General features: G+C 41.3%; 1 protein-coding gene across 1 annotated transcript in view; it reads left to right on the forward strand.

Annotated features, from left to right (window-relative positions):
- The window catches only part of CC2D2A (coiled-coil and C2 domain containing 2A), a 131304-nt gene extending 117718 nt beyond the window's left edge, over positions 1-13586 (forward strand). Inside the window, 5 exon segments of the mRNA XM_070372718.1 lie at positions 907-1041; positions 5842-5964; positions 10641-10699; positions 11523-11697; positions 13249-13586. Of these exon segments, the coding sequence (XP_070228819.1) occupies positions 907-1041; positions 5842-5964; positions 10641-10699; positions 11523-11697; positions 13249-13437 (681 nt within the window). The 3' untranslated portion in view covers positions 13438-13586.
- Positions 13587-14428: the final 842 nt, after the last annotated feature.

A 14428-nucleotide genomic window follows, 5' to 3' on the forward strand; every position in this document is an offset into this window, starting at 1 on the left:
GGGCGGACAGTGGCGAGGAGAGAAATATGTGAGGAGGGTTCAGTACAAACTTTCAGTTACAAAATAAATGAGTTACAGCTACTCATCGTGAAATGTATAGTGTGGGAAATATAGTTAACAATTATGTAATGTCTAACAGATGATAACCAGACATCACGATGATCATTTTGAAATGTACAGAAATATCAAATCACTATATTGTTTACCAGGAATTAACATAGTGTTGTAGGTCAATTATACTCCAAAACAAACAAACTCAAAGAAAAGAGATCAGATTTGTGGCTACCAGAGGCAGGGGACTGGGGAGTTAGAATTAGATAAGATAATCAAAGGGTACAAACCTCCAGTTATAAAACAAGTTCTCAGGATGCAATGTACAATATACTAAAGATAATTCACATTGCTGTACATTGTAAATGAAAACTGTTAAGAGAGTAAATCTTAAGGGTTCTCATCACAAGAAAAAAAATTTTTTCTTGTCTATTTAAAGACATCTATATGAGATGATGGATGTTCACTAAACGTATTGTGGCCACCATTTGATGATGTAAGTAAGTTATGTTGGACTCCTTAGACTTACACAGCACTGTATGCCAATTATATCAAAAAAAATTGAAAATATATGTATCCCATTTAACTTTTAAAAACAAGATACATTAGTTCAGTAACATGACCATCCCTATTTGGTCACCATACTGAAGTAGTTGAAGGGGCAAGAATTATGCAAGAGTAAACTTTTGATTTTATTAATTCAACATAATCTAGAACTTCAAACTAATTTTCACCATTAGCCATGGGGTTTAGAAATTAGATGTCCAACTAAAATAATGAACTGTCTGTACAAACTCCTCTTGGCCCTAATTGCATAATTAATTGGAAATAGGCTTAATGGCTGTTTTCTTTCAGGGTCCAACCGCCTATGTGCTAACTCGGGAACAAAGTCACTATTTAATATGGAACCCCTGCAGTGGACATTTTTATGGACAATTTGATACTTTCTGCCCCTTAAAAAGTGTGAGCTGCTTAATAGGTCCTGATAATGTAAGTATTACCATTTCCTCTGAAATATGGTTGGTTGACTATTTTTTTTAACTGACCTATTAATTTTAATAATATTTGTGTGCCAGAAAATTTACATATATATGTATATGTGTGTGTGTGTGTATATATATATATGTATATATATATATAAAATTGTTGCTGTTCAGTCGCTAAGTCATGTCCAGCTCTTTGCAACCCCATGTACTGCAGCACGTCAGGCTCCTTCTTCCTCCACTATCTCCTGGACTTTGCTCAAGTTCATGTCCATTGAGTTGTACTGGACCTGGTGGCTCAGACAGTAAAGAATCAGCCTGTAATGTAGGAGATCCAGTTTTGATCTCTGGGTCGGGGAGATCCCCTGGAGAAAGGCACGGCAAACCATTCCAGTATTCTTGGCTGGAGACTTCCATGGAATGAGGAGTCTGGCGAGCTACAGTCCATGGGGTTGCAAAGAGTCAGACGTGACTGAGAAACTATCACTTTTACTTTTCACACTCAATTAATTATTGAGTTGGTATTGGTAATTAAAGATAGTGTCAAGCAAAGGTACTCCATAAGGCACTGGTTAAAAACATGAGTTATTAGATCTCACTGCCTGAGTTTAAACTCCAATGTCAATGTTTACCAGTTGTGTATGCTTAGGAAAGTTTCTTAATCTTAAACAGCATCAGTTTCTTCCCCGGTTAAATGAAGGTATTTGCTAGTAACTACAGAGTAGTTGTGAGAAGTAAATGAGATAATCAATACAAAGCAACTATCACACAGTAGCAACCCCGTGTTGGCTCCTGTGACTGTTTTTATGATCATCATCTACCTTAGGAATCTCTGAACTGACTACTAAAATGATTCAGAAGAATCATTTCAACAGGTAGCCCCAATATATGTATTCTTATTTGTAAATTATATACTTACTTATGTATCGATACATTATTTACATTACACAGAGAAGACATATCTTTCTTAAAGAGAGATAATTAGAGGGTCTAAAATTTCTTCCCATGTCACTGTGATGTGCTCCCTGCTGTGAAGGCCTCTGGTCTACGGGTTACTACCAGGAGTAGAGATAAGACACGCTGAGCACCCAGCAAAGTACCTGTCTGCCACAGGGATTCAGCAAACAGTAACTATTATTAACCACAAGTGTGAAAAGAGAAGTGCAGCATCCCGTGTGCATGGTACTGTTTTTAATTAAAAGCATAGGGATAATCACAGATGATCTGCTAAGCTCCATCTACATGTAGAGAAGCACTTTAAGGTCATATTAGTAGTCAGGCAGAGTCAAAGGGTACTGGAAAAGCCTTCGAAGAATTCCATTCTCTGTCAGAATTACTAGCTCTCAAAACAATTACCATATGGCTGACCAATTCACATCAAGCCAAGTGCTGTGAGCAAGAAAGAAGCCTTTCCTCCTCTTCTGTCAAGACGGACAGCAGTGGCTCAGGGTGCCGGCAGCGGCTGGGAGGGAACCTGCTCGAAGCCTCGGTCACCCTCCAGAGGACCCGCCCGAGGCTCACTTTCTGGGTCCGGCCCTCTGAACCTCCGCTGCCTCTGCTCCACCACCTCCTTAAGAGACTGCCAGGCTTTCTCCTCCTTCACTCCTCTGCCAAGAAGTCAGTCCTTTCCATCCATGTTTGTGTTTCCACTCCCGCTCCAACACTTGCCTCTGTTAAGTTTTCTCTGTCATTCTCTGTAGATATGCTTCTCCCAACCCAGCTATACCCTAAACTACCACTGCCCCTCCTTCTCTTCCTTCCAAAATTCTTTAAATTCTATTTATATGCCCTGCTTCCACTTTCTCAGACTTTATTGCTGTTGTTAAGTCGCCCAGTCGTGTCCGACTCTTTGCGACCCCATGGACTGCAGCACACCAGGCCTCGCTGTCCATCACCAACTCCCGGAGTTTGCCCAAGTTCATATCCATTGCATCAGTGATGCCATCCAGCCATCTCATCCCCGATGCCCTTTTCTCCTTCTCAGACTTCAATCCTCTATAATCTAGTCCTCTTCCCTAATCAGCCTACAGAATTAAACTCTGAGAAGTACCATTGTCTTACTAATGGATAAATAAGTCCAGTGGTTTATTCTCCTCACTCACTTCTCCTTTTCTATGGCACATCACACAACTAATCACCTCTTCATGAAAAAAAAAAAAAAAAAACACTTGACCATCCTTGGTTTACTAGTAAAGGACTGTTGGTTTTCATTTCTCTGCAACAGCTTCTCAGGTTTCTGCCACTAACTTTTCTTTCCACACTTTGAAAGTAGATTTTCCTGAAAATTCTATATTTAGATTTCTTGCAGAACCACACTTACTATTCATTATAGCTCTATCTAGTTTATCCTGGCAAAAAAAAAAAAAAGTCATAATTCTATCACTAGCCCAGGAATCTTTGGAACCTGAATCTTCAACTGTTTGCTAGACAGCAAGGTGCTGATCAAAATCTCAAACTCAGGACATCCAGAACTCAAATCATTTTTCCTTTATCTCTGAAAACAGCCCCTCCTCCTGGCCCTCCCACTTCTACAGAGGTCAGGCACTCAGATTCAAACCCCGTAACTGTCCTTGAGTTTCCCCCTCCCCTACTTCCTACTTCAATCCTATTAACAGATATTAGTACCAAATGATACAGATACCGCCCCTTCTGTTTTCCAGGTCGTGTCATTATTATTTCGTCCTGCATTACTATAAATAGCCAAGTAAATAATCTGTCTCCAGCTCAGTCCATCGTTTGGTCCTCTGATGCCTGGTTATTTCCGAGTGTTCAGCTTTCCTCGTGCGATGGCTCAGAAAGTACTGAAGGCACCTCACTGTATATAAATTGAAGAATAAACGTCTCACCTTGGATTCTAATCTGACTTCAGCTCTCTTCCCAGTGCTATTTCCAACTGCTTTTCTGCACATTCCCTACCCTACAGCCAGACTGTAGTTCTTAAAAACCTTGCCTTCTGAAAACTACTTGCCCCTATCCCTGTCTAATCTCCAGAGCAAATAATATTCCTGTTAAAACAGAAGTCAGATTTTCATCCCTCTGCTTAAAATACTCCAGTGACTTCTTGGCTCAGGCCAAAGTCAGAGCCTGAACCTTTACAGTGGCCCCAAGGCTTCCACGACCTGACACCTGCCTGGCCCCATCTTCCCTGATCCCTTTCTTGCTTCTTCGTGCTCACTTCTCTGAAGTCACCTTGTTCTCTTTGCTGTCCCTCAAACGCGCTTTGCATTTGCTATCTCCTCTGCATGGATGACCCTTCCCCTTACCAGACAGCTTAATTCTCCCCTCACTTCATGCTCTCTCCAGTGAAAACATCCGTGTGTGTGTGTGTGCGTGTGCGTGTGTAGTCACTTATGTCCGACTCTGCGACCCTGTCCAGGGATTCTCCAGGCAAGAATACTGGAGTGGGTTGCCATTCTTGCCTAGCCCCCAATCTCACCTCTTACTGCATAGCTTTCTCTATAACCCATGTTAAGTTTAACTATTGCCACAACAAAGCACTAAAAGCTCATCCTCAAACTAAATGGCTTCAGACCGTTATTCTCATGGACCCGTCAGCCAGCCAGGATGGTTCTGCTGACAAGGCTGGGAGCGCCCTGCTTCATGCGTTTTTATTCTGGGACTTGGGGCAATGACAGTCGGCGGGGGCACAATAGGGCAAGTAGGAACATGCAGAGCTTCTCTGGGGGCTGGGACACAGAATAGTGACACCATCGGTCACACTATGCCTCTCTACTTAGCACAAGTCAAGAGCCAAGGAAATACATTTCTAATTTCTACCCTTTTAGTGGCGGGCTTCCTGGGTGGCTCAGTGGTAAAGAATCCACCTGCTAATGCAGGAGATGCAGGTTCAGGCCCTGGGTCGGAAAGACCCCCTAGAGAAGGAAATGGCAACCCACTCAAGTATTCTTGCCTGGAGAATCCCATGGACAGAGGTACCTTGACGGCTACAGTCCATGGGGTCACAAAAGAGTTGGGCACAACTTAGTGACTAAACAACAACTGCCAAGTAACAGGGCAGAGGCTGTAGGTATAGGCAGGGGTGCAGAACTGGGCCAGTGATACCCTCTCCCATGCCACGTATCGTCTGATATCCCATCTATCTGTTTGTCTGCACCGTCTTCTCATTAGCTACTACGTGCCGGTAAAACTCTGTTTCATTTACAACTTTATCCACGACTGTATTAGAACTGAGCCTAGATATAAGATGCTTGACGATTATGTTGAATGGGACAAATTCACCACTCAGGCGCACAGTTACAGGTAGGTAGTCATGCCTATCACATGCCAACCAGGAGCTGTGCCAGACACTAATGACGCAGTGGTGAATAGAGCACGGGACAGAAGTCCTCAGGGAAACATCTCAGTCTAGTGAGACAAACAACAATAAATACAAACAGTAGTAATAAAATAGCTAACAGCTCCTGAGGACTTAGTATGTACTAGGCATTGTTCTAAAGAGACGTAAATAAATTAACTCGCTTAATCTTATGAGGTAAGTACTATTATCCCACTTTTATAGAGGAGGTAAGTTTCTAATCACCAGGAACTACCTTATTTCAGCAATCTACATTCAATAGTAAGGTCCACCTCGACTGCAGGTATACAAAAATGTAAAGAAATGGCCCATGGCAACTACGTGATGCCACTGATTGTAAAATGCTTGTCGGTGTTAAGAATCAAAACATGACAAAAAATGGGCAAGCAGTGTGTCGTCTTGCTGTCTCTCTGCTGCCTCTCTCGAAACACTCACACGTGTATACACATACATCTGCCACCATATACACTAATGTAGTCTTGTCTTTTTTAGATTTGGTTTAATATTCAACAATATGATTCCCCACTACGGATAAATTTTGATGTCACCAAGCCCAAGCTATGGAAATCTTTCTTTTCAAGAAGTCTTCCATATCCTGGCCTTTCCAGTGTTCAGGTATGATATATTCTTATTAACAATTAAATGTAGACAGACAGGTCTTCCCTGGTGGTTCAGATAGTAAACAACCTGCCGGCAATGGAGGAGATGCGGGTTCAATCCCTGGTTTGGGAAGATCCCCTGGAGAAGGAAATCGCAATCTACTCCAGTGTTCTTGCCTGGGGATTCCCACAGACAGAGGAGCCTGGTGGGCTACAGTCCATGGGGTTGCAAAAGAGTCAGACACGACTGAACAACTAATACTTTTACTTTCAAATGCAGACAAAGAAAGGGAGGAATTTGACATCGTTATACTGGGTAGCCAGATAGTTTTTGATCCTTAATTCCACTCCTAGGTATTTAGTCTAGGATAATTCTTCATTTTCAAACTTAGTTAAGGCTAATTCCCAATAAGAAACAGACCATCATATGATGAACCACTATACATACATAAAAGAATAAATTTGATACAGAGTCCTGTGATCTAAAAAAATGCCACAAAATATATTTCATTTAATTTTTCAGATGCTGGTCTCAATTCAATAAATTAACTTCATCACATGTTTCATGTTGAAACATGAAATCAAAGTTTGGGGCATGATCCAGGATGGACTCATTAATTTAGAGGGTCCTGGACATTTATTAGATTATAAATAGCAAGCCTGAGATGTATTATGAAAACTTTAAATTTGATAGTTATCAGTTCAGTTCAGTTCAGTCGCTCAGTCGTGTCCGACTCTTTGCGACCCCATGAATCCCAGCACACCAGGCCTCCCTGTCCATCACCAACTCCTGGAGTTCACTCAGACTCACGTCCATCGAGTCAGTGATGCCATCCTTCTCTGTCTCATCCTCTGTCATCCCCTTCTCCTCTCGCCCCCAGTCCCTCCCAGCATCAGAGTCTTTTCCAATGAGTCAACTCTTCGCATGAGGTGGCCAAAGTACTAGAGTTTCAGCTTTAGCATCATTGCTTCCAAAGAACACCCAGGGCTGATCTCCTTCAGAATGGACTGGTTGGATCTCCTTGCAGTCCAAGGGACTCTCAAGAGTCTTCTCCAACACTACAGTTCAAAAGCATCAATTCTTCGGCGCTCAGCCTTCTTCACAGTCCAACTCTCACATCCATACATGACCACAGGAAAAACCATAGCCTTGGCTAGACGAACCTTTGCTGGCAAAGTAATGTCTCTGCTTTTGAATATGCTATCTAGGTTGGTCATAACTTTCCTTCCAAGGAGTAAGTGTCTTTTAATTTCATGGCTGCAGTCACCATCTGCAGTGATTTTGGAGCCCCCAAAAATAAAGTCTGACACTGTTTCCACTGTTTCCCCATCTATTTGCCATGAAGTGATGGGACCGGATGCCATGATCTTAGTTTTCTGAATGTTGAACGTTAAGCCAACTTTTTCACTCTCCACTTTCACTTTCATCAAGAGGCTTTTGAGTTCCTCTTCACTTTCTGCCATAAGGGTGGTGTCATCTGCATATCTGAGGTTATTGATATTTCTCCCGGCAATCTTGATTCCAGCTTATGCTTCTTCCAGTCTAGCATTTTTCACGATGCACTCTGCGTAGAAGTTAAATAAACAGGGTGACAATATACAACCTTGACGTACTCCTTTTCCTATTTGGAACCAGTCTGTTGTCCCATGTCCAGTTCTAACTGTTGCTTCCTGATCTGCATACAGATTTCTCAAGGGGTGGATCAGGTGGTCTGGTATTCCCATCTCTTTCAGAATTTTCCACAGTTTATTGTGATCCACACAGTCAAAGGCTTTGGCATAGTCAAGAAAGCAGAAATAGATGTTTTTCTGGAACTCTTGCTTTTTCCATGATCCAGCGGATGTTGGCAATTTGATCTCTGGTTCCTCTGCCTTTTCTAAAACCAGCTTGAACATCAGGAAGTTCACGGTTCATGTATTGCTGAGGCCTGGCTTGGAGAATTTTGAGCATTACTTTACTAGCGTGTGAGATGAGTGCAATTGTGTGGTAGTTTGAGCATTCTTTGACATTGCCTTTCTTTGGGATTGGAATGAAAACTGACCTTTTCCAGTCCTGTGGCCACTGCTGAGTTTTCCAAATTTGCTGGCATATTGAGTGCAGCACTTCCACAGCATCATCTTTCAGGATTTGGAATAGCTCAAATGGAATTCTATCACCTCCACTAGCTTTGTTCGTAATGATGCCTTCTAAGGCCCACTTGACTTCACATTCCAGGATGTCTAGCTCTAGGTCAGTGATCATACCATCGTAATTATCTGGGTTGTTAAGAGCTTTTTTGTACAGTTCTTCTGTGTATTCTTGCCATCTCTTCTTAATATCTTCCGCTTCTGTTAGGTCCATACCATTTCTGTCCTTTATCGAGCCCATCTTTGCATGAAATATTCCTTTGGTATCTCTGATTTTCTTGAAGAGATCTCTAGTCTTTCCCATTCTGTGTTTTCCTCTATTTCTTTGCATTGATCGCTGAAGAAGGCTTTCTTATCTCTTCTTGCTATTCTTTGGAACTCTGCATTCAGATGTTTTTATCTTTCCTTTTCTCCTTTGCTTTTCACTTCTCTTCTTTTCACAGCTATTTGTAAGGCCTCCCCAGACAGCCATTTTGCTTTTTTGCATTTCTTTTCCATGGGGATGATCTTGATCCCCATCTCCTGTACAATGTCACGAACCTCATTCCATAGCTCATCAGGCACTCTATCTATCAGATCTAGGCCTTTAAATCTATTTCTCAGTTCCACTGTATAATCATAAGGGATTTGATTTAGGTCATACCTGAATGGTCTAGTGGTTTTCCCTACTTTCTTCAATTTAAGTCTGAATTTAGCAAGAAGGAGTTCATGATCTGAGCCACAGTCAGCTCCTGGTCTTGTTTTTGTTGACTATATAAAGCTTCTCCATCTTTGGCTGCAAAGAATGTAATCAATCTGATTTCAGTGTTGACCATCTGGTGATGTCCATGTGTAGAGTCTTCTCTTGTGTTGTTGGAAGAGGGTGTTGCTATGACCAGTGCATTTTCTTGGCAGAACTCTATTAGTCTTTGCCCTGCTTCATTCCGTATTCCAAGGTAAATTTGCCTGTTACTCCAGGTGTTTCTTGACTTCCTACTTTTGCATTCCAGTGCCCTATAATGAAAAGGACATCTTTTTTGGGTGTTAGTTCTAAAAAGTCTTGTAGGTCATCATAGAACTGTTCAACTTCAGCTTCTTCAGCGTTACTGGTTGGGGCATAGACTTGGATTACTGTGACACTGAATGGTTTGCCTTGGAAACGAACAGAGATCATTCTGTTGTTTTTGAGATTGCATCCAAGTACTGCATTTAGGACTCTTTTGTTGACCATGATGGCTACTCCATTTCTTCTGAGGGATTCCTGCCCGCAGTAGTAGATATAATGGTCATCTGAGTTAAATTCACCCAACCAGTCCATTTCAGTTCGCTGATTCCTAGAATGTTGACATTTACTCTTGCTATCTCTTGTTGCCACTTTGAATTTGCCTTGATTCATGGACCTGACATTCCAGGTTCATATGCAATATTGCTCTTTACAGCATCGGACCTTGCTTCTATCACCAGTCACATCCACAGCTGGGTATTGTTTTTGCTTTGGCTCCATCCCTTCATTCTTTCTGGAGTTATTTCTCCACTGATCTCCAGTAGCATATTGGGCACCTACTGACCTGGGAAGTTCCTCTTTCAGTACCCTATCATTTTGCCTTTTCATACTGTTCATGGGGTTCTCAAGGCAAGAATACTGAAGTGGTTTGCCATTCCCTTCTCCAGTGGACCACATTCTGTCAGATCTCTCCACCATGACCCGCCGTCTTGGGTGGCCCCACGGGCATGGCCTAGTTTCATTGAGTTAGACAAGGCTGTGGTCCTAGTGTGATATATACAAACTGTGTAATATAAAATGTATTCTTTGCTGTGGATCAAATCTTTCCCAAAAACGTTTTAAGAAAAATCACTGTAGAGAAATTCTTCATGGATACCAGGTAACGTAAAAGTTTGCATAGGAGAACTGTTTGCAGAAGCCTCAGGACTGGCAGGACAGAAGGGGTAAGTTACGGTGTATGGTTATGGTGTGTATATAGTGGAGTATTTTATAGCAATCACACAAATGGATCCGTATTTATGAACCTTAGGTAAGCACACTGAGAATACGTATTTGCCATCCTCTCTAAATATGTTACAGGGGAAAATTATATGTTCACAGGATAAAATTACTAAAGTTTAGAAAAGTGAAAAGCAATACAGTATACTGTTTAGGGATATGTATATCTGTAGTTAAATCACAAACACAGTTCACTAATTTGCCTGTCTGCGCTGACTATAACGTAAACACCGCAAGAGCGGGGATTCTGTTCATACGGGCTACATCCTCTTCACCTGTTTAAGTGTCTGACACACAGTAGGTCTTCAATACATGTTGAATGAAGGAGTGCTGAAAAAAACAAATTCAGATTGTGGTTACTTCTGTGAGAGAAAGGGTAAGAAAACTGAGAAAGAACTACACAGCACTGTAATTTATTTGTGATGCTTTACTTAAAAGTAGATCTTGGGTACACTGGCATCTGCAATATTATCCTAACTCAATGAAGAGTGCATAATTAAAAAAAAAATTAGAGAAGGATGTACAGCTATTAAAATAAACTGATTCCTAAAAAATTTCTCAACTGTTTTTTTTTTCTTTTATAGCCAGAAGAGCTTATTTACCAGCGCACAGACAAGGTGGCTGCAGCTGAACTGCAAGACAGGTCACATGATAACCCATAAATCCACATGCCGTCTGTCACTAGGAGTGTTACTGTCAAACGAAACAGTTCTCAGCCTGGATCAGTGTGAACGGCAATTAAACTTTAATTTGTGTTTACAAAGTTCCAATGTGGCCTCTAAATCCCAAGGCTCTGGCATCAGCATGGTGCGAGCCACAGGGCAGTGAAGTCCACCACTGAAGTCACCACCAGTGAAGTTTCTCCAGAAACTTCCCCCCAGATTAGAGTTCAACAGCATGCATGCATGGGTCCCGTGCAGTAATCTCACAATCCTGGGCTTAAATAGGCCCATTTTGTCCCATCAGTGGTTCAGTGAACTTCAGCTACTTTCTAAACCTAGCACATGGCATTAATAAGATGGCTGGTAAGAGCCCGTTTGAGGCCCATAATCCTAATCATGAACCCTGTAAAACAGAACTTTTATTTTTCCAGTTTCACAGGGCTCAGAGAGGTCCCCGTACTTGTCAGGTGTTTAAGGGGCTTCTGAGCCCAGCCAGACCTTCCCAGTTCCAAAGCCTGTATGTCCTTTCTGCTGTCTCAGGCCACAGGAAGAGGTGCATGTCAAACTGTACAAGATCACAGTGAGCCTTTTATGGTATTATTACTAAAAAACACCAATTTACTCTCAACTCCAAATTTAAAATAAAGTTGTGAGATTCTGAGAACAACTAATTGCTGGAAAAAAAAAAAAAAATCTTGTTTCTTCCCAAAGTTTCAAAATGCTATTTTTGGTACTTTTGTTTATGAGGGAAAAGTCAAGTCAACCCCAAAAAATGGAGTTTTTTTTTTTTTTTTTCATAAACAGGATTGAAAAAATACTAAAAGAAAAAATCATGGACTGGCGGCCGCGCCATCTGACTCGGTGGAACAGATACTGCACCTCCATGCTGCGTCACTTCTTGCCTCTCTTAGAAAGGAACCAAGACGACGTGGAGGACGACCACAGAGCAGAACTGCTCAAACAGCTAGGAGACTACAGGGTAAGCAGTCCATTTCAAATTGGAAACTGCTTGGTACGGTGGGCTTTGGAATCAAAGTGTCTAGATTACTTCCCAAACTATATAGATGAAGCAGCAGAGACTAAAAAATGTGATTCAAAGTTCATAGCTCAAGAATGAACCCACCATTAAATAGCAAAACGTCTCTATATAACAGAAATATCACCATTTTTTTGTAGGAGGGTCCTATGAAAAATATCTTTTATAAAATCACAAGAGTATTACATAAAATGAAAATGTCTGGCTAAATCATGTTAGACTCAACTGAGCATAAAGGTAAAGCCAACCATTCTTGAGCAGACTTTAAGGATATGACTTTATTCTGATTGCTTTTTGTTGCTAAGAAAAATTCTCCTTACTAGGCAATATATATTCTCTGCTGTCAGTAGTGCTGTGTGTTCATACCCTATAGCTGGATACTGAAACCTAGAAAGCAGTGGCAAACTGAAACAGTAAGCCTCATTGGTCAACAGTATGAAACCAAGCTGGACATTTTTTAAATCTATTTCATTTTACTTCTGGCTGCACGGGGTCTTTGTTGCTGCACACGAGCTTTCTCTAGTTGCAGCAAGCAAGGGCCACTCTAGCTGCAACGCATGGACTTCTCATCGCAGTGGTTTCTCTGGGTGCAGAGCACAGGCACTAGGCGCGTGAGCTGAGTAGTTGTGGTGCACGGGCTTAGTTCCCCACAGCATGTGGGATCCTCCCGGACCAGGGACAAACCCATGTCCTCTGCGTTGGCAGGCGGATTCTTAACCACAGGACCACCAGGAAGGTCCCAAGTTGGACGTTTAATTCTATTCAGTGACTAAAACTTACCCTTTGACTTCTAAGGCTAGGTTTCAGCTGCCATGCTTTCAAGTAACAGAAAACTTATTTCAAACAAGCATGAGCATTAACAAATTTTAGGGGTGAGTAGCTATTGGGGCTATACCACGTCTGTACGTCTTCCCACTCTGCCCTCCTCCATGTGATGGCATCATCCACAGACTGGTTTTCCTCATGGGAGCACAGGAATAGTTCCTGGTAGCACTCATATATGGACACACGTGGGCTGGAATAGTTCCTGGTACGGCTCACAAAGGGACACACCTTGCTCTAAGCAGCAGAGAACATCTGTATGCCATTACTCCTTACAAGTTCCCCAGATCACATACCCTCTTTCCTGTAGATCAACACTGAGGCCAGGTAGAATGTGTTCATCTACCCTAGGTTCCTGGTACTGCATGGGTTTCTTTCTATGAAAACTCGGGGCTATGAGGAAGAAGGAAGGGAACAGTGGAGGGTGGCTGGGTGATTAACAGGTATCTTAAACATCAAGTCAGTATGTTAGCAATTAAAACACTTAGCCTCTCTCCATTTTCTATAATGCTAATATATAGCTGAATGGAAAAACAAAGCTAAATAAATGACTTTAAGACCCAAAAGGAAGACTTCCTACTTAGAACTGCACATACTTAATTAGGGGGAAAATACAGTGAAAACTTCACATTCAATAATGATTAAAATGTTGGTTGTTTTGTTTTCCTGCAGTTCTCTGGATTCCCCCTTCACATGCCATACTCTGAGGTGAAGCCTTTGATTGAAGCTGTGTACAGCACTGGAGTACATAATATTGACGCTCCTAATGTTGAATTTGCTTTAGCTGTGTATGTCCACCCATACCCCAGAAATGTTTTGTCTGTCTGGATCTACGTTGCCTCCCTTATACGAAATAGATAATACTTCCCTGTATGTTTTATATCATGTAAAATTTATAATTAAGATGTGAGAATATTTTTTTAAGTGCTCTTGATCTGTCAGAGGAAAGAAAATACTTGCAAATAATGAAATAAAATTATCATGATTTTCAAAATGTGCAAATTTAGTAGTCTGCCTTGTCTCTGCCACTCTGACCCTAAATTCAACTTTGACAACTCAGAGTTCCTATGACCTTTATAGCTCTACGCTTTCACACTTGGCTCACCTTCTACTGGGAATGATCTTCTTCTTTGCCAGTAAGATATCCTGTGCACTTAGATAGAAAGAATTAATAGTTAAAATAGCCATACTGCTCAAAGCAATCTATAGATTTAAGGTGCTCACTATCAAATTACCCTTGACATTTTTCATAGAACTGAAACAAATAATCCTAAAATTTCTATGCAACCTCAAAAGACCCAGGATTGCCAAAGTAATCCTGAGGACAAAATCAAAGCAGGAGTAGCAGTCCTCCCAGACTTCAGACAACACTGTAAAAGCACAGTAATCAAAACAGCATGGTACTGGCACAAAAACACACATATAGATCAACAGAACAGAACAGAGCCCAGAAATAAACCCACACACCTTTGGACAACTGATCCTCAGCAAAGAAGGCAAGGATATACAATGGAGAAAGACAGTCACTTCAGCAAGTGGTGCTGGGAAAGCTGGTTAGCATCACAGAAGTCAATGAATTTTGCACACATACTCACACTGTGAACAAAAATAAACTCAAAATGGTTTAAAGACTCAATCTAAGACATGACACCATAAAACTCCTAGAAGAAAACAAGGTTTTCTGATTTAAATCATAGCAATTTTTTCTTAGATCAGTCACCCAACACAAAAGAAATAAAAAATAAACAAATGGGACCTAATCAAACTTACAAGATTTTGCACAACAAAGGAAACCATTAAAAAAACCAAAAAGACAACCTATGGACTGCAAGAAAACATCTGCAAACGGCAT

Source organism: Bos mutus, chromosome 6 (assembly GCF_027580195.1).
Source record: "Bos mutus isolate GX-2022 chromosome 6, NWIPB_WYAK_1.1, whole genome shotgun sequence".
Classification (NCBI taxonomy): domain Eukaryota; kingdom Metazoa; phylum Chordata; class Mammalia; order Artiodactyla; family Bovidae; genus Bos; species Bos mutus.